General features: G+C 36.5%; 1 protein-coding gene across 1 annotated transcript; it reads left to right on the top strand.

Annotated features, from left to right (window-relative positions):
- Positions 1–1,237: 1,237 nt before the first annotated feature.
- Positions 1,238–24,405, top strand: FBXO4 (F-box protein 4). Its single transcript, XM_079145366.1, has 7 exons — positions 1,238–2,050; positions 3,005–3,240; positions 6,302–6,522; positions 9,235–9,310; positions 9,421–9,596; positions 13,983–14,158; positions 19,257–24,405. The coding sequence occupies exons 1-7, from the start codon at positions 1,697–1,699 to the stop codon at positions 19,344–19,346; spliced, it is 1,329 nt and encodes a 442-aa protein (XP_079001492.1). The 5' UTR covers positions 1,238–1,696; the 3' UTR covers positions 19,347–24,405.
- The last annotated feature ends 1,126 nt before the right edge of the window (positions 24,406–25,531 follow it).

Below are 25,531 nucleotides of genomic sequence, written 5' to 3'. Positions count from 1 at the left end.
TCTTTGAGAAGTATCTGTTCCGTTCCTTTACCCATTTATTGATTGGGTTACTTGTTTTTTTGGTGTTAAGTTTTTTGAGTTCTTTATATATTCTGGTAACTAAGGTTGTGTCTGAGATGCAGGTGGCAAAGATTTTGTCCCACTCTAGGCTCGCTCTTCACACTTGTTTCCTTTTGCTGTGAAGAAGCTTTTTAGTTTGATTCCATCCCATGTACTGAATTTTTATTTTACTTCTTATGCTACATGAGTCTTAAGTTCCTGAGCTGATGTGTTAGTGTGTTGGTTCTACATTTTCTTCTAATATGTATAGGGTTTCTGATCTAATTTCTAGCTCTTTAATCCACTTTGCGTTGAGTTTTAGGCAGGGTGAGAGAGAGAGATTAAATTTCATACACGTACATATGGATTTCCAGTTTTTTCACCACCATTTGTTGAAGAAGCTGTCTTTTCTTCAATATATGTTTTGTCTAGTATGAGGTAACTGTATTTTTATGGGTTTGTTTCTATATCTTCTGTTCCATTAGTCTTCTTGCCTGTTTTAGTGCCAATACCTACTGTTTTTGTTACTATGGCTCTGTAGTATAATTGAAGGTTTGGGATTTTGATAGGCATTAATATTGAGAGACAAAAATTCCCTATTGAGATTTCAACAATATCACATTCTAGCTGTTGCTTTGTTTTTTGGCCCTTTTATGAGATGGTCTGCTCAGCAATTTTTACTATACTAGTATTTTTTAAAAATTCTTTTAGTTGTAGATGGATACGATAACTTTATTTATTTATTTTTATGTGGGGCTGAGGATCAAACCCAGTGCCCCACTCATGGGAGGTAAGTGCTCCACCACTGAGCCACAGCCCAGCCCTATACTAGTGTTTCCGAAGAGCGGGCCCAGACTCTTCATTTTTGGCATCAGTACCTTATGATTGGGCTTGTCAATGTAAAGTAGCAATTCTAAGGAAATAAAAAGAGATTATTTCGAACCGGATATGAGTAATCATAGCCTGGGAACAGTGATTCAAGTTATCATGAATGACAAGCTTCCTTGTGGAACTTTGAGCCATAGTACCACAGTCATAAATAACATTTACCCAGTGGTAGGTGGGTTGCAGCAAAATGGAGAAATCTTTACATAGGTTTCAGATATAGCATTCTTAGCCTTCAGGTAGGTCAAAGAGGTCGCTAAGCTTAGCAGTACACTCTTAAGTTTTACTTAATTACGAAGATTTTAGGTTAGATACAAAGATTTTAGGTTAGATACAAAAGTTGAAAGTAATTGGCTATTAAATGAACTAAGATGGCCCAAGATAATTTTGGCCCCGGTCTACAATACTCTGTCTCTCCACAATCACCATTTTCTAGTAGGCTGAGGTCGAAACGGGCTGTACGTTAATATAGATGCAGCTGCTTAGGAGAACTTAATTCCACAGGCTCCAGACACTGTCTCATTTTTGCTAATCTTCATGAAAAGAGACCCTAAATTGTTGCTTGATTGAACAACCACGAAACAAAAACAACAAACAAAAACCCGCCCATGCCAAAGTGCTGAGAAGGAAGCAACCTGCTATTAAGTCCAAGATAGTGGAGGAGGGGCATTCCCTGCCCTGGGGCCCTCCAGGCCCAGGCCAGTGGGAATGGGCTCCAGCCAGAGGGAACGCCTTCGAGTCCGGAGGTCATTACGGAGGTTTTAAGGACCGGATGCCAGCGCGGCTGGGCCCAGGCCGGCAGCCAAGCCAGCCGGGAAGCGGTTGTGGCCGGCGCTGGGAGCCGCGCTGCGCCCACGCCCTGGCCCAGCCCGCAGCGACGCGGAGCGGGTGCCCAGCGCGAGCGCACGCCCGGGCCGCGTCACGCGGGGAGGGCGCCATGGCAGAGAGCGAGCCGCGCAGCGGAACCAGCTCCTCGCCGCCGCCCCCGAGCGACTGGGGCCGCCTGGAGGCCGCCATCCTCAGCGGCTGGAGGACCTTCTGGCAGTCGGTGGGCAAGGAGAGGACGGCACGGACGGCCTCCCGAGAGGAGGCGGACGAGGACACCAGCACCTTGACGCGGCTGCCGGTGAGCCTGGGCCGCGGAGGCCGCCCTGGCCCCGGCCTCGCAGGCGGGCCTCCGCAGTCCCCGCCCCTGCAGCTGTTCCAGGCTGCGTAGCCATAGCGGGACAGCAGCAGTAGAAGGGAATCGCTTTGGCGTTGACCCTCGTCCTCCCCAGCTAGAGAAAGCACACGGGACACCTTCGGGGCCGCCCTGCCGACCAGCGGTGTCCCTGCTGTGTTGTCTGACCCTGAGGCTGGCACTGGGTCCTGGGACAGCCTGGACATGGGGTTGAGAAACAGGACTTCCCGACCAAGGGTCAGCTTAGGAAATCCTTCCAGCATTTAGGTGCTCGGCACCTTTCATCCCAGGCTCAGTGTAGTAACACTCTCCCAGGACATTGCTGTTACCTAACTCTATTAGGGTCAAAACTACCACTTGGTTGAAAGAAAATGACTGCTACAAGTGCCTCAAGTTACAGCAGGCCTGACAGATTATACGAGTTATCGAGTGTTAAACTTTGAAGGCAGAAGAGAACTGAAATTCTTGAAAAATATTTCAATTCTGTGTATCATTTGAATTATTGACACCTTGCTCTGTTGTTCTTCCCAAATTGAAAACTGCAGGATCAAAATGCCTCCAAAGTTCTCCTTTCAGTGTTCTTTGAAATAATTTAATAAATTATAGATAGGAAATCAGATGACCATTTACTTTCTTTAATTTGATCTAATGATAAGATTAGAAATTTGTCCACTTGATAAAGGTTTTATTTTGAAGAATAAATTGTTTCCTTAACTAATTTACTTAAATAAGTAGTGTCTCAAAATATCCATGAGAAGAAATTGAGGAGCTTTTAATTATTTTGCTTGAAAAATAACAGGACAATAATCCTTTGTTAATTGTCTAACATCATCAAACCATAATTTTCCATGATAAATTATTCATTCTTTTTTTCTGAGCTACTGCTTTCTTCTGTTTCAGATTGATGTACAGCTATATATTTTGTCATTTCTTTCACCCCATGATCTCTGTCAGTTGGGAAGTACAAATCGTTATTGGAATGAAACTGTACGAGATCCAATTCTGTGGAGATATTTTCTGTTGCGGGATCTTCCTTCTTGGTCTTCTGTTGACTGGAAGTCTCTTCCAGATTTAGAAATCTTAAAGAAACCTATATCTGAGGTCACTGACGGTGCATCTTTTGATTATATGGCAGTGTAAGTATCCAGTTTTATGAATTGAAAAGAGATGTTCATTTTCACCTATCAATAGTCCACATTAGTCTAGACCCAACTTTTAATTTTTTGCATGCTATTGTCAAAAGTAGGGGTTGAGTTAATTGACTTCCTTCATAGACCCTTTCAGTTTTAACATTTCCCTGTGGTGCCTAATCAGTATTTTAATAATTATAATAGTACAGATGCGTACTAGTCAGATTTCTGTTGCTGTGACAAAATACCCAAGCTAAACAACTTGAAGGAGAAAAGGTTTATTTTTGCTTCAGTTTCAGAGCTTTCAGTCCCTGTTCTGTTGGCACTATTGGTTTAGGGCCCATGGCTGAGCATTGTATGGTGGTGGAAGTACAGCAAAGGACACTGCTCACCTCATGGCAGCTGGGAAGCAGAGAGAGAAAGAAGAAAGGAAGGGCCAGGTCCCAGTATTGCTAGCAAGGGCATAGCCCTAGCAACCGAACTTCCTTCCAGTAGGCCCTATCTCCCAGTGGTGCCCCAGACTGGTGACCAAGCCTTTGGCATATCGGGACAGTGAAAATCCAGACCATAACCCAATGGCAAGAATTAAACATTTAAAATTCTCATTATCTTTAGAACACTTGTCTTTTTGTTAAATAGTAAATACTTCTCCAAATTCAGAAAATGAATGACCAGAGATTCGAAAGTAGTTTTTTGGCATTGAAGAAAATTATTCTCAAGACTCTGGGAAATAAGATTTTGTTGTCATCCAAAAGTTATATTTTTTAATATCATGTATGTGAGAGAATTTTATTGAACAAAGGCAGTATATTTGATTCTATGGGGGATACTTTATGTGTGTTTATTTATTCAATTCTCAGACAACATGAGGGTTTGTCTTTGTATTATGAATGTAGAATTGAGGTTCAGAGAAGTGATATGTTTTGCCTAAGATTTATAAGAGACTGTTCAGATTGGAGCCCTATTGTGCTACCTCAAAGTTATATAATGTTGTTGAATGTGAATATACTCCCCCTTCTTGAGAACCCTGAAGTTAGGGCATTTTAAAATAAATTAAAGCAGTATCTACACTTCAGGTAAGAATTGTTTTCCTGTGCTAGAATCAGTAGCTATGTGTAGAATTTTTTTTTTCAATGCTCAGAATGGAACCCAGGACTTCATACATATTAGGCAAGCACTCTGCCACTGAGTTACTTTTCCAGCCCCTACATACAGGATTTTCCCCAAAATTTTATTTAAATTATTCAGTCTTTCCTTATTTCAATCCAAATGCTACTGTGTCAGGTCTTGTGAGATTACTTGATGAAAATGTACATGATGTGTTGCATATAATCTCAACAACTACCACCTTTTGTCTCATTTGTTGGGCAATACCTCTCTGATGCCCCATAGCATAAAGTTTATCTGATAATGTGGAACCATGTTTTCCCCAGGGAATAGTAACAATCACAGTAACTACCATTTATGATCATGTAATTATTTCTATTCCTTACAACCCTGGGATGTTGTTATTGCTCAACAAAGCCAATGAAGAAGATGGAGTTCAGACTCTAAGTGGCTTAATTACTAGTTAAAATGGTAAAACTTGGACAGGTCTACTTGGCTTCAAAGTTAAATTTGTGTGTGTATGAATTACAGGTTTCATCACGAATAAAGATGATTTTGTTAGGTTAGTAATTGTCTTCAGCAACTTGATTCATTGAAAGGGGGTGTTAGCCAAAAATTTTTTTTGCTGTGACAAAATACCTGAGATAATTAACTAATAAGAAGGAAAGATTTTTTTGGCTTATGATTTCAGAGGTTTCAGTCCATGGTTACTTGTCACTGTTGCTTTGGGCCTGTGACAGCATAGTACATTATGGTGTGAAGTGCTTGGTAGAACAAAGCTGCTTACCTCATAAGGCTAAGAAACAACGAGATAGGCCTGTTTCCTAATACCCCTCCTGAGGAATGCTTCCCCATCCCAGTGACCTAACTTCCTTCCACCAGGTCCCCAACTCTACCACCTCCAGGTAGCTCCACAGGTTGGCAACCAAGCCTTTAACACATGAGCCTTTGGGAGATGTTTCAGATCCAAACTATAACACAGGGCTTTATGTTTTATTTTGCTTTAGATAACTATGTTTTAATTTCTGATAAAATGTAGATTTTTAGTTTAGAGATTTGTATGTATTGAAAGAAACTGAATTGTTTCTTTCACACGACTTGGTTTGCTCAGTTTTCTATAAGCAATGTTTGAGCATTCCCTCTTTATTTAGAACTTACCAAACTTACTTTTTAGGCTGACAGTAGTGTACTTAAGAAATTTGATAAAATTGGTGGCCTTAGTAAGTTTTTAAAAAGCTTCTCATGACATTGTACTATCTGTGTAGCTTATTGTCATTGTTTAGCTCATTGTTATTTTTCAGACGTAGCAGCGTTGACATTTTGGACCAGTTGTTGGCAGCGGGCAGAGCTGTCCTGTGCATTGTCAAATGTTTAGCCGCATCCCTGGCCCCTGCTCCCTAGATGGTAGTGGAACGGCCCCTTTCTCCCTAGGTGTGCAAACAGAAATGTTCAGACATTTTCAAATACTCCAGGAAGGGGGAGAAAAACATCCTCAGGTTGAGGGCAACTATTGTGTATAGTGAATTCTGACCAAATAAATGTTAGACCAAGTGTTCCATGAAAGAATCTAAATGAAAGATGAGACAATAAGTAGCCACTTCCTGGGGACTTCCTCAGTGTCTGGGCCACTTCCACTCCCTCAGCACCTTGTGGTTTTCCCTACCATGGTAATGTCCTCCTAGTGGATTGGGACTATGAAATCCTTACGGTCCTATCCTATGTCTAGCAAGTACTTAGTAACTCATATGTTCTTTTTAAAAAATTTTTTTAGTTGTAGGTGGACACAATACCTTTATTTTATTTATTTACATGTGATGATGAGGATCGAACCCAGCACCTCACACGTGCCAGGCGAGCGTTACATTGCTGAGCCATAACTCCAGCCCACTTATGTGTTCTCGAATGAACAACTGGCTCAATGTTTTCTGTGTTAATTTCTAATTGTGACAATCTTATACAGTTATAAAATGTGCTGTCCGCACACCAGAAGAGCCTCAAAATCCAGCCGTCCTATGTATGGAGCCGTCACTTCCTTTTTACATTCGTTGATCATTCAGAATGAACCACGATTTGCTATGTTTGGACCAGGTTTGGAAGAACTGAATACATCTTTGGTGTTGAGCTTGATGTCTTCTGAGGAACTTAGTCCAACTGCTGGTCTGCCTCACAGGCAGATTGATGGTAATTTTATGTCCACAGTACATAATAATTCATATACTTTTAACTTGGCTATCATCTTAAAGGCAAATTAATTCACTTTAAGTTAATTCTTTGTAGTAAGGAAATAGAGTAACTTGGTGCCCTCCTGTAGATCCCACTGAACTGAAACAAATAGTGTAGTTATTGTAAGAAGTAAGTTTCCTCTTAATTCTTCACATTTGTGTAATCCAGAATTTAAGATTATATGAAAGTAAATTACATGTTGTCAGGATATTATATTCAAACAGTGCATATCATATTTACTATATTTTAAGAGGAAATTATCAGAAGAAAACCAATCACCATCTATTTGCAGAGGATTTTGCTATATGTTGGTATATATTAAAAAAAAAAGTGAAATCATCACCTTCCTCTCTGTGAAATAAGTACTTAATTATTTGACAAGGTAGGATATACAATATAATATAATAACAAATTTAGCCTATGCTTTACATATTCATTTATTGAGAGCACCTATTAGATGTAGGGATGCAGAGATATAGGGGGTTAGGATTGGGATCTGTAGGAAGAATGACTATAATATTTGATATTGATTATATTATTTGATAACTGTGGAAGATTAAGAGATGCCTACTATAAGCTATCCATTTGAGTAGAAGCTCCATGAGGGTGGGTATCTTGCCATCTTTGGTGCCAGGCTGTAGTAGGCACTTCATATATGTTTGGGAGTAAATTGCTTCATGGATTACTTTATGCATCCAGATCTCAAGAGCAAGATTTGGGTTAGAAATTGAGATTTGGGAGTCATATGGACTTCTTATGAACTGGGAAATTTTGGGGGATGGAGAGAAAGATTATGATCCAGTTGCTGAAATCTTCAGTGAACTATTTCTTCATAAATCACAAGGTTGAGGAAGAAGAGATGGTGCTACAGCTGAATAGTGTGTTTCTCAAATAGATGGAATTTTTAAAGAAGAGTTTGTGAGTAATGGTTTAGGTATGGCATTGGGAGTAAAGAAACATCATTCCCACCTTATTTACCATGAGGTATGAGAAAATAAGCACCTTTGTTACTTGAGAGTCCATGTAATATAAGTAGCACCTAAGGACAGGTTGGTTTCAGGTAAGTCCATTAGATGGGGGGGGGAGTACTTTAAGAAGAGATTGAGGCTATCGTGAAATTGGCCAGTTATATAATGGCAATTCTGTTCTCCAGTAGCAGCTGAAGTGATGCTTAAAAATGCAGCTCTGCCTATGCCACAAACTCTACAAGATCAGAGAAGAACTTTACATCATTGGTGAAGAAGTGCAGGGCAGTATGAGAACAGGTTGGACTGACGTTACATGTGTCAAGAGGATAGTTTCTGGGAGTTAAACTGATGAAAACAAAGTTCAGGAAACATGGTAGATTTTATTTCCATGTTTTCTTTGTGGAGCATGCACCGAAATTGGTGGCTAAAGGATCAGAGTCATGTAGTCTGGGATGGTTGCAGTCCCGCCATCCAAGAGTCATGACATTCTTTACATGTGTTGCCTAGAATGGTGGCATGAGATGGCATGGCATAGCTTATTTAAACAGGTTGATTATATGGCAGGGATTAAAGGTATTGAGGCCTGGAATTGTCTCTAATGAACCAAGTAGGGACCAGATTATGTTAAGAAATTATTTCTCAATCTGAAGTACAATGAATGACTTTGTAGAGAAGAGATGTAATTAGGTATTAGTAAGTAGTCTCTCCAGCTACTGTCAGAAGGCTATTTGGAGGCAAGAGCATGTAGGAGACGGGTTAGAATTGATTGCAGAAGTTCAGATGAGAAATAATGATAATTTGTATTAAAGAGTGCAAGTAAGGATGAAGAGAAGTAGACAGATCTAAGAGGACACTTACATAGCAAGAAGAGGACATTTATTTAGCAAGAAGAGGTAGCCCTCAGAATCCATTTTTCCAGGAGGCAAGAGGAAAAGTCAACCACTGAGTGTTAATCCAGCCAAAGGATGAAAAGAGGTTAAGAAATAAGGACAATAAACCAGTGTCAAATGATTCAGATATAAAATAGTAAGAAGCTAATGTTTAGCACTATTATTTCCAATCGCTGTACTAGGAGTTTTACATATGGGATCTCGGTTAATCCTCATAATAACTTTAAGAAGTATATATTATTATCATGTTTTTTTTTTTCATCAAAATGGAGGTGCTCAAGTACATGGTTCTAAGTGGCAAATTTAGGATTCTAATACAAGTCTTCCTAACTCCTAATATCAGTATCTGCAGTGTTTGCTCAGTTTTCTAAGGTGCCACTGGTGATGTCCCATACATTTAGAAACAGCTTTCATAGAGGGAAGTAAAAGGAGCTTCACTAAGTGTATACAAAGATTATTAGATTAGTGGGAAAATAAAAATATAAAAATAAGTCTTAGTTTTGAGGATAAATTGTAGTTGCTGCTATGATGCAGCTGCTGCTGGTTAAGACGATAAAATTGCTGATGTTAGAATGACATGGAGAACGTAGCAGTTCTTCTTTTTCTTGCATATTTTTATTGCCATATGAATGAAAGTTGCATACAGGGTCTTCTTCAAAGAAACATTGCATTTTATTCTAAAGTTTTATATATATAGCTTGTCAAAAGTTTTTTTCTTTGCTCCTCTTGCTTTCACCAGGTGTTTTTTTTTTCAGTTGATCTTTTGCTATCTTTGTTAGTGACATTGTGATGACTATAATTTTCTACTTTAGGTATTGGATCAGGAGTCAGTTTTCAGTTGAGCAACCAACATAAATTTAACATCCTGATACTATATTCAACTACCAGGTAAGGTTGACTACTTGATGGCCTACTTGAAACATTAGGATTGGAACATTTTAGGGGGATAGAACCTGTTTAGTGTCATTTTATGACCTATATTTACATTTTTCTTATAGAAAGGAAAGAGACAGAGCAAGGGAAGAACATACAAGTGCAGTCAACAAGATGTTCAGCTTACAGAGTGAAGGAGATGACCAACAGGGAAGCCGGTACATTGTGATTCCACAGATCCAGAAAGTGTGTGAAGTTGTAGATGGGTTCATCTATGTTGCAAATGCTGAAGCCCATAAAAGTAAGAATTCGCTTATATTCTTTTAAAAAACACTATCGTTCTGTGTAAAACAAGTAAGAACATGCCTTTTTAGTGTTTACAATAGCATCTTAGTAATACGACTGTTGATTTTACCTATGATTTTGTGAGTGTTATTGTTAATAGTGGATTCGAAAGCCTCTTCACGTATGAGGATCACCTGGGGAACTTGTGAAACATGTAGCTGCCCAATTTCTACCCCAGTGGATTGGTATTCATAGACTTGGACTATGCCCTGGACAACTATTTTTTATAAGCACTTTAGGCATATCAAAATTTGTTACTATAGTTATATAATGTTTTCTGTTGTATGCTTGTGCATTTTTATTACTGATATTTTTTTCTGTCTGACTTTATGTAAACAATTTATATGGATAACTGTGAAAAATTTACCTTTGCTTTTACCTAGATAGTGGCAACAATATGGGGATAAGGTGTTAATTAAGTAGATTAATTAATTAAATTGGTGAGTTGATAACACTCTCCATGTATTCTGAATAATTGCCATTGACAGTGCTATTTAGGCATAAAGTTATGATATGATTGGGCCATGAACCAGTATTATAATTTTTCCCAAAGCCTTTGTGAACAAGATAGAATATAAATATGTAATAAATATTTATTATATATTGTTTATATATAATGAATACTATTATATATACAATATGCATGTATTATACATGTATTATAGTTCTTTAATACACTGGTTTGAATTTTTATTGAATTTATTTCTCCTATAATCCATTAGGCATGGAAGCTGTTATACTTTGAAAATCTAGAGAAATTATTTATAAGAAAAATATAAATTTTTTTTGTTATTACAGGGCTGTCTATAAAGGGAAAGCAAACAAAATAAAAGTTGTGTTCATTTAATCAAAAATGGTTGTTGAATATGCTCTTCAGTTATGTTTAGTGCTGAAGATAAAACTGAGAACTAAAACAGACAAAGTCCCTACTTTTACCTAGTTTTCGAGTCTGATACTTATATTATTCTATAAAACAAGTAGAAAAAGAAATTTTAAAAAGGTATAAGATATAAGGATAATCTACACTCACCAGCTTTTTTCCACCTACCTCTACTAGGTGCTCATGTGAAGGTTAGTGGTAGGAGAAGGAGGCCTGTGAGTTATCCTCCAAGCTTGGTGATATAGGCATGCATATCATGATTAGCCGAGGATTAGGTGTATTCTCCTGTTTTCTGTATTACTTTGTCATAAAAGCCAAAGCTGTCTGCCACTAGGAATGGAATTGGAAATCCTTCTGCCTTTTGATTCCAGGCAAAAGCTAACTGCAGAGAAATGCAGAAGCAGAAGCTTTCTGCCCCAGTGGAGGGACAAAAATCCCCCTTTTATTAAGGATTTTGCCCTTATACAAATTAAGTTTGCTGATTCTGGGGGAGGACAGGAAATTTGCACTGAAGACTCTTCTACCCATACAGGGCAGAATTTACTAGACATGCCAGAACACCAAATAGGCTTCTACCACTAAGTCTCTGGTACATAGGGTCTACCCATGACTGAAACAGAAGTCTCAGCAACCGTAGTAATAAATAATAGCAGACTGTTTCAGGGGTTGAGCCAAGGGTGTGGAGAGACTTTCCCTTCCCATTCCTCCTATGTTGCCTAGGAATGAAGATCTGAAAGCTGAGGGGAAAGTGAAAATTCCGAGAAACTCACACTCCATCTCTTGCACTCAAAACAAGGTAGCAGCAGCCCCCACCTCTTAAAGAATTTAGTTTGTGCTGAAGTAAACTTCACCTAATCTGTGTAGTGAATGACTAGTTTGATTCAAATCACTGCATCAATGGCTTACCAGAAGAAGAAAAAGAAGCAATCCTGTTTCTGGGAATAAATCCTCTTTATTTTAGTCTTCTACTCTTCTACATAAAATATCTAATATTAAATCTGAAAACTCTAAGACCTAAAAAATCAAAGCAAGATGTGGTGACATGTGCCTGTAGTTCTAGCTACAGAGGAGGCTGAGGTGGTAGGATCAATTGAACCCAGGATTTCAAGCCAACTATCAATATTCCTTCTCAAAAGATAAAACACACAAAGAAATAAAAAATGAAGTGTCAAATTATCAGTAGATAAGTTGAGTCGGATCCAGAAATGGACCTTATGCTGGCACTCTCAGAAAGACATGACAATAATTAATGATTAATGTGTTAAAAGATCTAAAGGAAAAGTCAAACAATGTGTGTGAACAGATAGGAATTTTCAGCAAAAAGAAGGAAGTTATTTGAAAAAGTAAAATAAGAATGGTAGAGGTAAAATAATACAGTAAACAGGTGAACAGTTCTATCAATGGGTTTATTAACAAAGGAAAGAAATAGTGAACCTGAAGATATGTCACAGAATTATTCAGATTAAAACACAAAGTGAAAAAAAAAACATAAAGTAAGAAACAGAGCATATGAGAGCTGGGGAAACCTAGCAAGTGATCTAACTCAGGGATCCCCAAACTTTCTTAAAAGAAAAGGTAGTTGGGAAGGGAGAGGGAATGGAAATAGGAAAGACTGTAAAATGAATCAGACATAACTTTCCTATGTTTATATATGAATACATGACAGTGAAACTCCACATCATATACAATCAAGAATTGGATCCTAATTAGAATAAGTTATACTCCATATTTGTATGCTATGTCAAAATACATTCTATTGTAATGTATGTCTAGAAATAACAAATAAAGTACTTTTCCAAAAAAAGAAAGAAAAGAAAGAGCAGGTAGTTAAATATTAGACACATGAGTCATATAATTTTTCTCACTCAACTTTTCTGTTTTAGTGTGAAAGCGATTAGAGACAATATTTAAATGGATAGACATGGCTATTTTCCAATACAAATTTATTTACGAAAACAGATCCACAGAATGTAGTATGCTAACTCTAGTCTAACTTGTGCAGTGTCTCAAAACATAAAAGGAGAAAAACAAAATTTTGAATAATGACCAAAATTATTTCAAAATAATTTTGAATAATTATGTGTATATGTCATTTTAAAGCAAAGTATAAGATAATAGAATATATAAGAGGAAATTGAAGTATATTGTGTGTTTCTTCTATATGTACAATCATATTATTTAAAGGTAAATTGTTACCAGTTAAAAATGTTTATTATAGGGCTGGGGATGTGGCTAAATGGTAGAGCACTTGTCTGACATGTTTGAAGCCCTAGTTCAATCCCCAACACCTTATCAACAGCAGAAAATGATTATAGATCCTTGACCAACTACTGAAAGTTTAACAGAGGTATAACTAAATAAACCAATAGTGAAATCATTAAAAAAAATACATAAAGCTCAACCCAAAAGAAGGCAGGCAAAAATAGGAAAAATGAACAAAGAACTGATGGGAGAGTCAAATCCAAGAAGGAAATGCTAGATTTAAATGTACCATATTGATAATTACATTAAATCTTTTATTCATTTTCAGTTATATATAGCAAACTCCTTCATACAACACCTATTAGCACACAGTTCTCTATATAGAATTCTAGGCAAGGTAGGAGTAGGTTCTCTGCTTATGGTCTCATGGACTGAAGTTAGAGCATCAGATGGAATACATCTCTGTCTTGAGGTTCTAGGGAAGAATCCATTCCCAAGTTCACTTGAGTCGATGGCTAAGTTCAGTTCCTTATTGTTCTAGGTCTGAGGTCCTCGTTTTCTGGCTGGTTGTCAGCTGAGGCTGCTCTCATCTTCTAGAGACCACCTGCATTCTTAGCCACATACTCCCTCCATCTTCAAATACAGTAAAGGAGAATCACCCTTCATCTTCCCAGTCTCACTGGGAAGAACCCCTTTTAAAGGTTTGCCTAATTAGCTCAACCTCTTCCTTTCTTAAGGTCAACTGTGTCCTAAAGCCTAGTGATATCATATTTGCAAGCTTCTCCAACACTCAAGGGTTATGCAAGAATCATGGGGTCATTTTAGAATTAAAATGCTTAATTCTAAGCATCTTAATCTGAAATGAAACCACTCCAATAAAAGATAATCATTTTAACTTAAAATGTTGGACCAAACATATGCTATAATTTTGAAATTAAGACTTTTGGAAGAGAAAGGTAGTGACAACTACATTTGTGAGGGAAAAATATCTGTATCAAAGAGTTTTACATTTAAACTCTAGAGACTTCTAAATAGTATTGTGATTTCTCCCTACTCTGGTTTAACTGAAATTCCTATCCTTGAAAGATTACTTAATGTAATTTTATGACAAAGCAATATATCCCAGAAAGAGATATTTTGTTATGTTTGGATCCCGGTAAAGTTTTGGTTCTCTAATTTTGTTCATTTTATGTTTAACTTTATGATTTAAAAAATCATTGGAGGTTATATAAATTAAGGGTTTTGATTTACATTTCTTAGGACATGAATGGCAAGACGAATTTTCTCGTATCATGGCAATGACAGATCCAGCTTTTGGATCTTCAGGAAGACCAATGCTGGTTTTATCTTGTATTTCTCAAGCAGATGTAAAAAGAATGCCCTGTTTTTATTTGGCCCATGAGCTACATCTCAATCTTCTAAACCACCCATGGATGGTAAGGTCCTAACTTCTTTGGTGATAAAAATCTCATTTTCACTCTATTTTCTGTTTTATTTTTGTGTTAGTTTTCTGTTATTATAACAAAATACCTGAGATAATTATTTAGAATACCTGTCTCACAGTTTTGTAGGTTTCAGTCTAGGTTCAGTAGGTCTTGTTGCTTTTGGGCCTGTGACCTGGCAGTAGATCATGGCGGAGGTCCATGGCAGAGGATACTCATTCACCTCATGACCAGGAATGAAACAGAAAAAAGAAGAGAAGGGGATCCTAATATCCCCTTCAAGGGCATGCCCCAGTGATAATAAGACCTCCTACTAGGCCCCAACTCATAAAGGTTCTCCACCTTCCAATAGTACATGGCCTGGCAACTAAGCCTTTTTAAAATTTGGGGGTCACTTGTCCAAACCTTTAAAGTTTTATCCTTTCATATTCATCCTCTTCAACGAAACAGCATTCTAAAGTCAATTTTAAGGGCTTTATTGATGGGAGCTGTTTGAATGGTATTAATACATCTCAGTTGACCAACCTCCCTACTTCTCCTGTCATAGAAACAGTGAGAGAGTAATTGGATATGTTTGGGGATGCATGAAGCCCTGAGTTTGATCACAGCATTGCCAAAACAAACAAAAATAAAGACAAAACATTTTTCAGCATATAGTTTATTGCTTTCCAAAGTTTATTTTAATCATGGAATTCTTTCTTTGAATGAAAGCCTATGAGAAAACAGGTAAAGAAACGATAAAGTTGGAAATGTTTTGACTGAAAACGTTAGCAGATTTTCTTCCATCCTCCCTCATATCTTCCCTGGAGCTCCAGAGACTCTTGGAACACAGTGTTGAAGACTGCCTGAATGGTGGGAGTTTTAGCTCTACCAATAGGAGGAGTAGCAATTTCCCAGATTCTTTTATTAAAAACATTTTTTAAATACACAAAACATGAAAATTGTACTCATTAATGGGTGCCATGCAATGTTTTAACGTAAGTATGCATTGTGTAATGTTTAAATCAGGTTAAACATATCTTTCTCTTTAAATGTTAATCTTTATGGTGAACACTTTCAAAATTCATCCTAGCTTTTTGATATAGCCTTGTTATCTATCATCACTCTCCTATGCAATAGTGTGCCAGAACTTCTCACTTGTATCTAATTGTAACATAGCATCAATTGATAAATCTTTCCCCATCCCTCCCTACCCATACTATCCCCAACTATGAGATTAAATTCTATTCTCAACTATGAGATTAAATTTTTTTAGGTTCCACATGTAAGTGAGATTATGTGGTACTTGTCTTTCTGTGCTTGGTTTATTTCATATAACATTTTAATCTCCAGTTGCATTCATGTTACAAAGGACAAGACTTCATTTTTATGGCAGAATTGTATTTTGTCGTATGTATATATCACATCTTTCTTTATCCATTTATCAATGACTCTAAATGTTGGCAATCATAACTAATACACCAGTGAACATGGGGGTGAGATGTCTCTTTGACATACTGATTTTATTTCTTTTGGATATATTCACAAGGGGATTGCTGGATCATGTGGTATTTCTATTTTTAATTTTTTGAGGGATCTACATGCTATTTTCTTAATGGCTATTCTGATTTACATTCCCCATAACAGTGAGTCAAGATTCCCTGTTTTCAGAGAAAACATTCAGCTTTTGATTTTGTAGGATTGGCTTATTTCACTTAGGATGATATTCTCCAGCTCCATTCATTTACCAGCAAATGCCATAATTTCATTCTCTTTTAAGGCTGAGTAAATAGTTCATTGTGTGTGTGCGCGTGCATGTGTGTGTGTGTGTACGTACATGTGTGTACACACACATACATATATATATATATATATATATATATACACAGATTACATATATATATATCATTTTTTTAAATTCATTCATCTGTTGAAGGGCACCTAGGTTTGTTCCATAGGTTAGCTATTGTGAATTGAGCTGCTATAAACATTGATGTGGCTGCATCACTATGATATGCTGATTTTAAGTCCTTTGGGTATAAACTGAGAATTGGGATAGCTGGGTCAAATGGTGGTTCTATTCCAAGTTTTCTGAGGAATCTCCATACTGCTTTGCACGTGGTTGCACCAGTTTGCATTCCCACCAGCAATGTATGAGTGTAACTCTTTCCCCACATCATTGCCAACATTTATTGTTGTTTGTGTTCTTGAAAATTGCCAGTCTGACTGGGGTGAAAAAATTTTAAAAAATTTATAAAGGGCTGGAAATGTAGTTCAGTGGTAAAGTGCCCCTGGGAGGTGGAGAACTATTCTTTATCATTCTAACCAAATATTTTAAAATTTGTTTTAATCCGTAAAATGTTGAATTATATCAAAAGCTTTTTAAGTATGTATTAAAATATTTGTTTTATTATTTGCTCTTTTGAAGTGATGGGTTAATATTTTAATAATAGACATAATTAGATAAAAATAATTCCTTGTTCTCCACCTCCTCACCAGTACTTGTTATCTTCTATCCTTTTGATTATAGTTATTCTTACTATAACTATAGTAAGAATATACTTGTGGGTTTGATTTACATTTCCCTGATGATTAGTGATGTTGAACATTTTTTCATGTACCTGTTGGCCATTTATATGTCTTCTTCTTTATTTTCTTTGGTGGGGGATACTGGGGATTGAACTCAGGGGCACTTTGCCACTGAGCCATGTCCACAGCCCTATTTTGTATTTTGTTAAGAGACAGTATCTCACTGAGTCACTTTAGCATCTCGCTTTTGCTGAGGTTGACTTAGAACTCAAGATCCTCCTACCTCAGCCTCCTGAGCTGCTGTAATTAACAGGCAAGCACCACCATGTCCAGCCTGTATGCCTTCTTTTGAGAAATGTCTGTTTAGGCCTGTTGCCCAGTTTTCAATTGGGATTTTTTTTCTTGCTGTTAAGGTGTTTCATATATACTCTGCACATCAATCCCTTGTTAGAAGTAGTTTGCAGATACTTTCTCACATTCAGTGGGTTGCCGCTTCACTCTGATGATTGTTTCCTTTGTTGCACAGAAGCTTTTAAGTTGATGTATTCATATTTGTCTGTTTTTGGTTTTGTTTCCTGTGTGTTTTGGGTCTTGTCCAAAATGTTCTCGCCCCTTCCAATATCCTGAGGTGGTTTTCTGTTTTCTTCTAGTAGTTTCATTATTTCAGGTCTTACATTTTAAGTCTTTGATCCATTTTGAATTGATTTTTGTATGCAGTGAGTAATGGAGGCCTAGCTTCATTCTTCTACATGTCAATACCCAGCATCATTTATTGAAAATACAGTCCTTTTCCACATGCATGTTCTTAGCTCTTGTCAAGTCAGTTGACTGTGATGTGTGGGGGTTATTTAAGGCACTTCCTTTGTTCCTTTGGTCTGTGTGTCTGATGCCAACAGCCATGCTTTCTTTATTACTATGCTTTTTAGTGTATTTTGAAATCAGAAAGTGTGGTATCACCGGCTTTGTTCTTTTTGCTCAAGATTGCTTTGGCTGTGTGGGTTCTTTTATACTCCTATATGAATTTTAGGATTTTTTTTTTCTAGTTCTGTGAAGATTTCCATTGATATTTTCATGAAGATTGCATTGAATCTGTCCATATTTGGGTAGTGTGAACATTGAAATCATATTAACACTTCCAATTCATGAACCTGAGAGGTCTTTCCATTGTGTGTGTGTGTGTGTGTGTGTGTGTGTGTGTGAGACCTCAATATCTTACATCAGAGTTCCATAATTTTCATTGTAGAAATCTATTTCCTTGGTTAAATTGATTCCTTGATATATTTTTGTAGCTATTGCAAATGAGATTCCTTTCATGATTCTTTTCTCAGAAATCTCTTTATTGATCCGTAAAAATGCCATTGATTTTTGTTTGTTGATTTTGTACCCTTCAATTGTACTGGATCCTTTCACCATTTCTAATGATCATTTAGTAGAAGATTTAGGGTTTTCTATATGTATAGGACTATATCATCTGCAAATTAGAATAAATTGAATAAATGGGAATAAATTGACTTGTTCCCTTCCTTATTTTGCATTCTATTCCTTACCTAATTGCTTTGGCTAAGTCTTTCATTACTATGTTGAATAAAAGCTTTCCAGTACTATGTTGATAAGAGTGATAAGAAATGGGCATCTTGGTTTTAAAGGAAAATCTTTCAGCTTTTCTTCATTCATTGTAATGTTTGGGGGTTTATTATAGTGAGTTATGATCCTTCTGCACCTTATTTATTCAATTCTTATCATGAAGGGATGTTGGATTTTATTGAATGCTTTTCTGCATCTGTTGACATAATCATGTGATTTTCATTTTTTTCATGTGATGTATTTATTGATTTATGTATGTTGAACCATCTTTGCATTCCTGGGCTAAATCCCCCTTAGTAATAATGAGTGATGATTTTGAAGTGATATTGAATTCAATTTACTATTCAATTCAGTTTGTTTTATTGGGAAATTTTGCATCTTTTTTCATTAGCTGTTGATCTATAGTTTCCTTTTTTGTTGTTTTCTGCATGTCTGGTTTTGGTATTAGGCAGTACTGGCCTTATAGTTTGGAAGAATTCATTCCTTTTCAATGTGTTGAAATAGTTTGAAGAAAGTTGGTTCTTCCTTAAAAGTTTCATAGAATTTAGGAGTAAAGCCATCTGATCCTGGGCTTTACTTTGTTGGAAGACTTTTTATTATTGATTCAATTTCAGTGTTCATTATCAGCCTGTTTAGGTTTTCTATATTTTCAGGTTCAATTTTGGTTGATTTTATGTGTCCAAAAATTTGTCTATTTCTTCTAGATTTTCCAATTTGTTGACATATAATTGTTGAATTTCTCTGGTATTAGTTGTAATGTCTGCTTTTTCATCTCATTTATTTATTTGCATCTTCTTTATGTTTATCTTAGAGAAAAGACACAAGAAAATATAATATTTTTATCCAAGTATTTTAGAGGACAGCACTTGAGTAACTTACCCAAATTTATTGAGATATTCTAGGTTCTTTTTTGTTAAAGTGTCTAGATAAAATGTCCCCCAAATCACAAGATTTTGGATGCAATTTCTTACTAACAACATTTTCTCTTATCTGCTCATAGGTCCAGGATATGGAGGCTAAAACTTTAACTGGTTTTTTGAATGGCATAGAGTGGATTCTTGAAGAAGTGGAATCTAAGCATGCAAGATGATCCTTCTTTTAGACCTTGGGAACTGAAACCATTTGAAATTTGTTACTAAGGTCTTTATGTGTATATTTGCTCAGACAACTACCATTATCCTACCTTTTGTAGGTAGGCTTTATATTGTACATCTATAACTGCTGTATTTTTATATTATTTTTACTTTTAACCTTAAATCAATTACAAAAAGAGTTGCAATCCTAGCATTTAGCCCCAAATGAACTTTTAAATTTTTTTGATAAATTTTATATTTTATGTCTTGTAAAAAAACATTAAATTCTGGGAAAAAAATAAGCCTGTATTGCACTTATTCTTTGTGCTTTCTATTATTTTCAGTACAAAGATTTCCTTAGAGGGAAATAACGAATTTGCTAAGCTTTCCAAAGGTCTTTTCAAGAATTCATAACTAGTTATCAGAAAGGAAACTTTTTGATATCCATTTTAAATACATATACTTTTTAAGGAATAAAATGTTTACTAGAATTACATTTAAAATTATGACCATACGAACTCTCTTTTTTTCTGAAACAGTAGAGAGCAAGATTATATTTAATACTAGTTCAGTGAAAAAATAGCTTTTATTGGCAGTTATTATTTTCAAATAATTTTAAATGATATTATAGTACTAAAGCTAAATTTTATTTCATATTCACATTCCAGAGACTTACATTTATATTATTTCCTTCTACAAATTGCTTGCATTTTGCAGAGGAAACACCATAGTATCTTATTGGAATTGGAGAATATTAAGATTTTAGTAAAAGAAGCATAAATAGCTACATACCACTTATGTAAATTCTATATTTAAACATATTTCTGTTTATGGAGGGAAAATTTATAACATATACATATAATTGCATTTAGTCTTTTAGCAGACCCACTCTCCAGATAACCCATTAACTCACTAATCCAATCATGAGGGGAGAGCCCTTATCATTTCTTAATGATCCACTTGGTCGTACTTCTTAATATCCCATAATGGAGATTATATTTCAACATGAGTTTCACAGGAGATAGACCATATGAAAATCATAGAAGTTATATTATCCTAGTTTTTTAGGTGAAGAAATTGAGACACAGAGGGGTGAATTCTATTACAATTCAAGTTCATGCAATTGTGTATTTAGTAGAGAGGTCATGAGATGTGGAGCCTGCAAATCTCTTAAGTATAAAAGAGCTCTAAGTTATTACAATGGTTAATTAAAAATCAATTTCCTGAATTCTGTGTTTCACTAAATTCTCCTCATTTCCCTAGCAGTACTACCTAGAAATGAATGAAAGCAAAAATGCTTATATCTGCAGTCTCTGGAGAGCAAGTCTGTATGAGAATGACCTGATGCAAATTCCATTCATGCCAACTCTAATCTATATGACCATGAAGTCTTAAATTCTGAATCTTAGTTTTCTCACGTACATAATGATTACCTTGGACTTAAATTTTGACTTTACCAAGAACTGCTTGGAGGCATCTTGGAAGTAACGTCTCTGTGCGAAGGCTTTGACTTTGACACTAACATTCTCAGTGTTTATAGATTTTTCAGTGTCATTCTCTGAAATAATTATCCTCCTGTGTGACAGCTATTTCATAGGTGTATTTAGCTAGTCATGAAAAAAATAAGGGTCAGTGTTTAATCATCCAAATACTATTACCGCTATTGAAAAGTAATGTAAAAATTGTGCCCTTCTAGATGGTGTATGAACTACATGTATTTATTAGTAACTGTGGTCTAAATTGTGTCCTTCTAGATTCATATGTTGAAATCCTATCCCCCTGTATACCTCACAATGTGAATGTATTTATAAGTAGGATCTTTAATTAGAAGGAATTTATGGTCAAATTAGTAGGCAGAGTCCAATGTGACTAGTGTCCTTCCAACAAGAGGGAGAGGCACCAGAGGTGACAGTGCACAGAGGAAAGACCACATGAGGGCAAAGCAAGAAGACTGCCTTCTGCAAGCAAAAAGGGGCTTGCGAAGAGATCAGACCTGCTGACACTTCAGTCTTGGACTTTATCCTGCAAATCTCTGAAAAAATTATTTTCTGTTCTTTAAGACAGTCTGTAGTATGTTGTTATGGCATCTCTAGGAAACTAATACCATAATGAAATGCTATTTTGTAATGATCTTAGGCTGTTGTTGTATAGTAATCATAGAAGTCCTTATTAATACATCAAGGTATTCAGTTCTACAACTGCAATTAAAATAAGCATATGTTAAGGGAATATTTATTATATCCAAAAAATATAATTCTCCATTTTATTGTTGAAAATTCCTAAACTATGAAAATTCCTAAACTATGAAAACTGTGTAATTCCTCTATTGAGGAACTTTCAATGGTTCGTCATTATCTAGGATAAGGTCTGAAAGATCTAGTATGAAATCATTATAGAAAAGAGAAGCTTTCTCTGTTTTTTTGTTACTTTTAGTGACGTAATAATATGGATAGCTTGTGAAATTGTGATTATTATCATGATGATGGACTGTACTGCCATCTACTTGTCATTTTAAGTGAATTAGACAAAAGAATGAAACTAGATAAATATTAGAAGATTTTCTCATTAATAAAATATTTCATATTTAGTAGTAATAGAAAACATGAAAATCACAAAGTTCAGTAATTAGTACATGCCTGCTATGTGCCAGGCTTTGTTCAGTTTCAGAGGATACAAAAGAAAAAGGGTTAAAGTTGGATTTAACTACTATTTTGCAATGGTATGTAAGTTGGTATATGGTATGTAAGTTGGTAATGTGGTATACGCAAAGCACATGCTGAAAACCAAAGCAGAACAGATTTTTAACTGAAGTTTACCATTTTTTAAAAATTTTCAAAACATTTTTAAATGGTATCATAAGTGAAAAAAGGAAGATCTAAGCTTTCCAGAAGGCTTCTGACAATTTATATCAAGAGCCTTAGAGGCATTGTTTTGCCCTAAGAATTTTATTTCTGAGAGAATATCCTCAGGAAACAATCATTGATGTGACAAAGCCACAACTAAAAAGATAGTGCAGCATAATTTATAATTGAGAATAACAAAAAATTTTTAAAAAGTGCTATGAGCTATGCTAGCTTTGCATTACTATAATGAAATACTAGAGGCAATTAACTTATAAAGAAAATAGTTTTCTTTTGGCTCATGGTTCTGGAGGTTCTTGTCCCAGATGTGACATCCCCATTGCCTTGGGCCTCTAGTGAGGCCAGTACATCCTGGAAGAACACATGGTAGAGAAAACCACTAACCTCATGGGCCAGGAAGCAGAGAAAGAAAAATCTAGATGACCTGGGGTCTTACTGTCCCCATCAGGGCCATAACCTGTATGACCTAAGGACCTCTCCAAAGGTTCCACTTCTTCACAATCCGTAGCTCCTCCGAGTACTGTTACTAGAGACCAAGACTTTACACTTGGACCTTTAGAAGGTCTGTATTCCATATTCCAACCATAGCCTAGGCCACTCTGTTTGACAAAATTTTAATAATGTAACTATATAAAGAAATATGTGAACTTTATAAAAATGACATTTTTCTATTTTGTTTCCTTCTTTTATCAGCAAGAAGAGTGGTTGGCACATACTCAATGCTGTGTAGATTTTTTAGAATGAATGATAAGTAAATAAATAACTAATCTGTAGCCAAGAAAAATAATGCTGTAAGGGATGAGGAATGCTGATGGATTTGAGGAAAGTACATTTTTCAGTTGCTTTGTGGCTGGGATTCACTGCTTACCAGCAAAGTGTGTGAAAGAAGGAATTCAGTATCAGAATCATAGAGACACAGAAACTTGGGTGCTTTGAAGAATACCTCAGAGCCAGGCCATTAGTGCCAGTAGAACCTGTACACCACAGAGGGGAAGGTGAAACACAAGGAGAGAGAAAATCTATGGAAAAAATAGTCATGGAGAACCTGTGGAACAGAAGCAGTGTGATCTCAACTGACCTAGAGGCAGCGTGGAGAGATAGTATTTGAAAAGTATTCCATGTTTCTTTGTCGGCCAATGGAAAGCTGAGGTGGGGAACCATCGCCACATATTAGCTTTCTGCTGCTGGAACCCAGGAGATCAAAACAAGTGTTATCAGACTGTCCCAGCTGTACTTGCTGCGAGGTTTGGAGTGTGCCTGGCAGGGTGAGACTGAGATGGGCAAAGAAAGGATTGTGCCCAAGGGACTCAGTCCAGGGATACGAGCAGAGTGTGGATTGCTTTTCCTTTGGGTCTGGCAGCTTGTAGGATCAGCCAGGGAGAACCCAGAATCTTAAGAGGTGGGTATATTTTGCTTGGGATCTGGTCCTACAGTGACCATATTTGTGGGTGGTGGAGTGTAAGAGACCTGCAGAGAGTTAGTTGCTGTGCCCTACAAGTGGAGTTCTCAGGAAGCCCTTGAAATCCAGATGACCAGCGTAGATGGACATCTGCCTGGCAACAGAGTGGGTGAAGCTATTCTCTCTAGAGCAGATACTACCAACAAAATTCCAAGGTCAATCAGAGCTAAACACTAGCTGTTGGACTTCACATTCAGAACTCTGCATCAGCCCTGCCCTGCGAGTGCCTCTAACTAGTTTGCCCAGACAAAACTCCAATTGTCACTACTTCACATTCTGCCCTACCTTATATTGATGAGAAGGGAAGCTGAGAGCTATTACAACCAGCCTCAGTTCCAGGCCACTCCAAATGACAGCTTAATGAGCAACTCAAAAAGACAGATTTAACAATCCCTAGCCATTGCTCTCTCTAATGGGTACACAGTCCAAGAAGAAACAGAACAAAGGGAAGTAGGCAAAAGCAGTGAACATCCCTCCTTCTCAACAGTTTTGACTACCTCAGTGGAAACAATGTCTTTATTTTAACTAAGATTTTTCTCCTTTTCTTGCATTTTGCTCTACTGATTTGTTTGTGGATGCATATATATATGTATATGTATATGTGCACTTTTTGTATCTTCATTTTTGTCATTTTTTTACCTATTTGTTATTTCACATTTTGACTTCAAAGGGTTAGGGTATATTGTTTGTTTTGGTTTGACTATTTTTGTTTCTCTTATCATTCCTTCTCTCCTTTCTTCCCTTTCAATAGCCAAATTCTCTCATTCTAACTTTTATTTCTTTAGTTACTTTTTATTCCTGTTTTTTTATAGCAATCACTTGCTACTTTTGTCCTGCTTTTCCTTTTTAAATATGTTAAACTTATGCCTTTGTACCCCATTTTCTTTTCTCTTAATAAACTGTAATTTTACTATCTTTTAGAACTATATCATTTCTATGATTCCTGCCTCCACCATTTATGCTATTGTGGTTATGAGTACTGTGGAGGGAGTAGTTAATACCTGGTCTTGGTTTTGATGCTGTAGTTCATGGCTGTGTGTTGGTGTTGCTGTTGTTAAATGCTGATCCTGCTGTTCCTCTTTTAGCAGTAATTGGTGTCGTCGATGTCATAACTGAACAGTTATCATAATGCTGTATAACGGTCACTACTCTACAACTTAGTCAAGTGACAGCACAACTTGCTCCACACACAAACCATCCATGACCAAGCTTCAAGAATGTTGTAACACATGCAATAGGGGAGACAAAACTCCTAAACCAAAGACAGGGCCCCAAATAGGAATATCTAGTGGAGGACCTTGGATCCCAATCTTTAACATTTACTCCTTCAGCAAAATCAGAGAAAGATTCCAGAACAATGACTAAAATGAACCCATATTGTTGCAGTAGCCCTCCAAGGGTGAATTAAACCAGCAGTTCTGAAGTAGCAAACTGAATGACATTGGCAGTTGAAACTAGCATTTGGATTATATTAAGCCTACACATTGGGGCTAAGAGATACTCACAACACAGAACTTATTATGAAAGAGATAAGTATACACCATAGGACATTCTCACAGAGGAGGAAAAGAAATCCATCTCAACAGATGCACAAGTCCAAGACCTCTAATAACATGTGGAAAACGGCAAACAAGTTTCCTCCCAAAATTTACAATCCGCAAACAAAGGAACACACAGACATGAAAGAGAATCAAATTCCATAGAAAGAGTATAAAATTATTAATGAACTAAAAGAGAATCTAAGAAATGACTCAAGAGACCAAATACAGGAGGAAAAAGATTATTTGAATAAAAAGATTAAGATTCTAAAAAACCAGTCAGAACTGTAAATTACACTGTGAATCAAATAAAAAATTCACTTGAAAGTATCAACAGATTAGAT

This window comes from Sciurus vulgaris (assembly GCF_902686455.1).
Source record: "Sciurus vulgaris genome assembly, chromosome: 6".
NCBI classification, from domain to species: Eukaryota; Metazoa; Chordata; class Mammalia; order Rodentia; family Sciuridae; genus Sciurus; species Sciurus vulgaris.
This window is presented reverse-complemented; position numbering and strand designations above follow the sequence as displayed.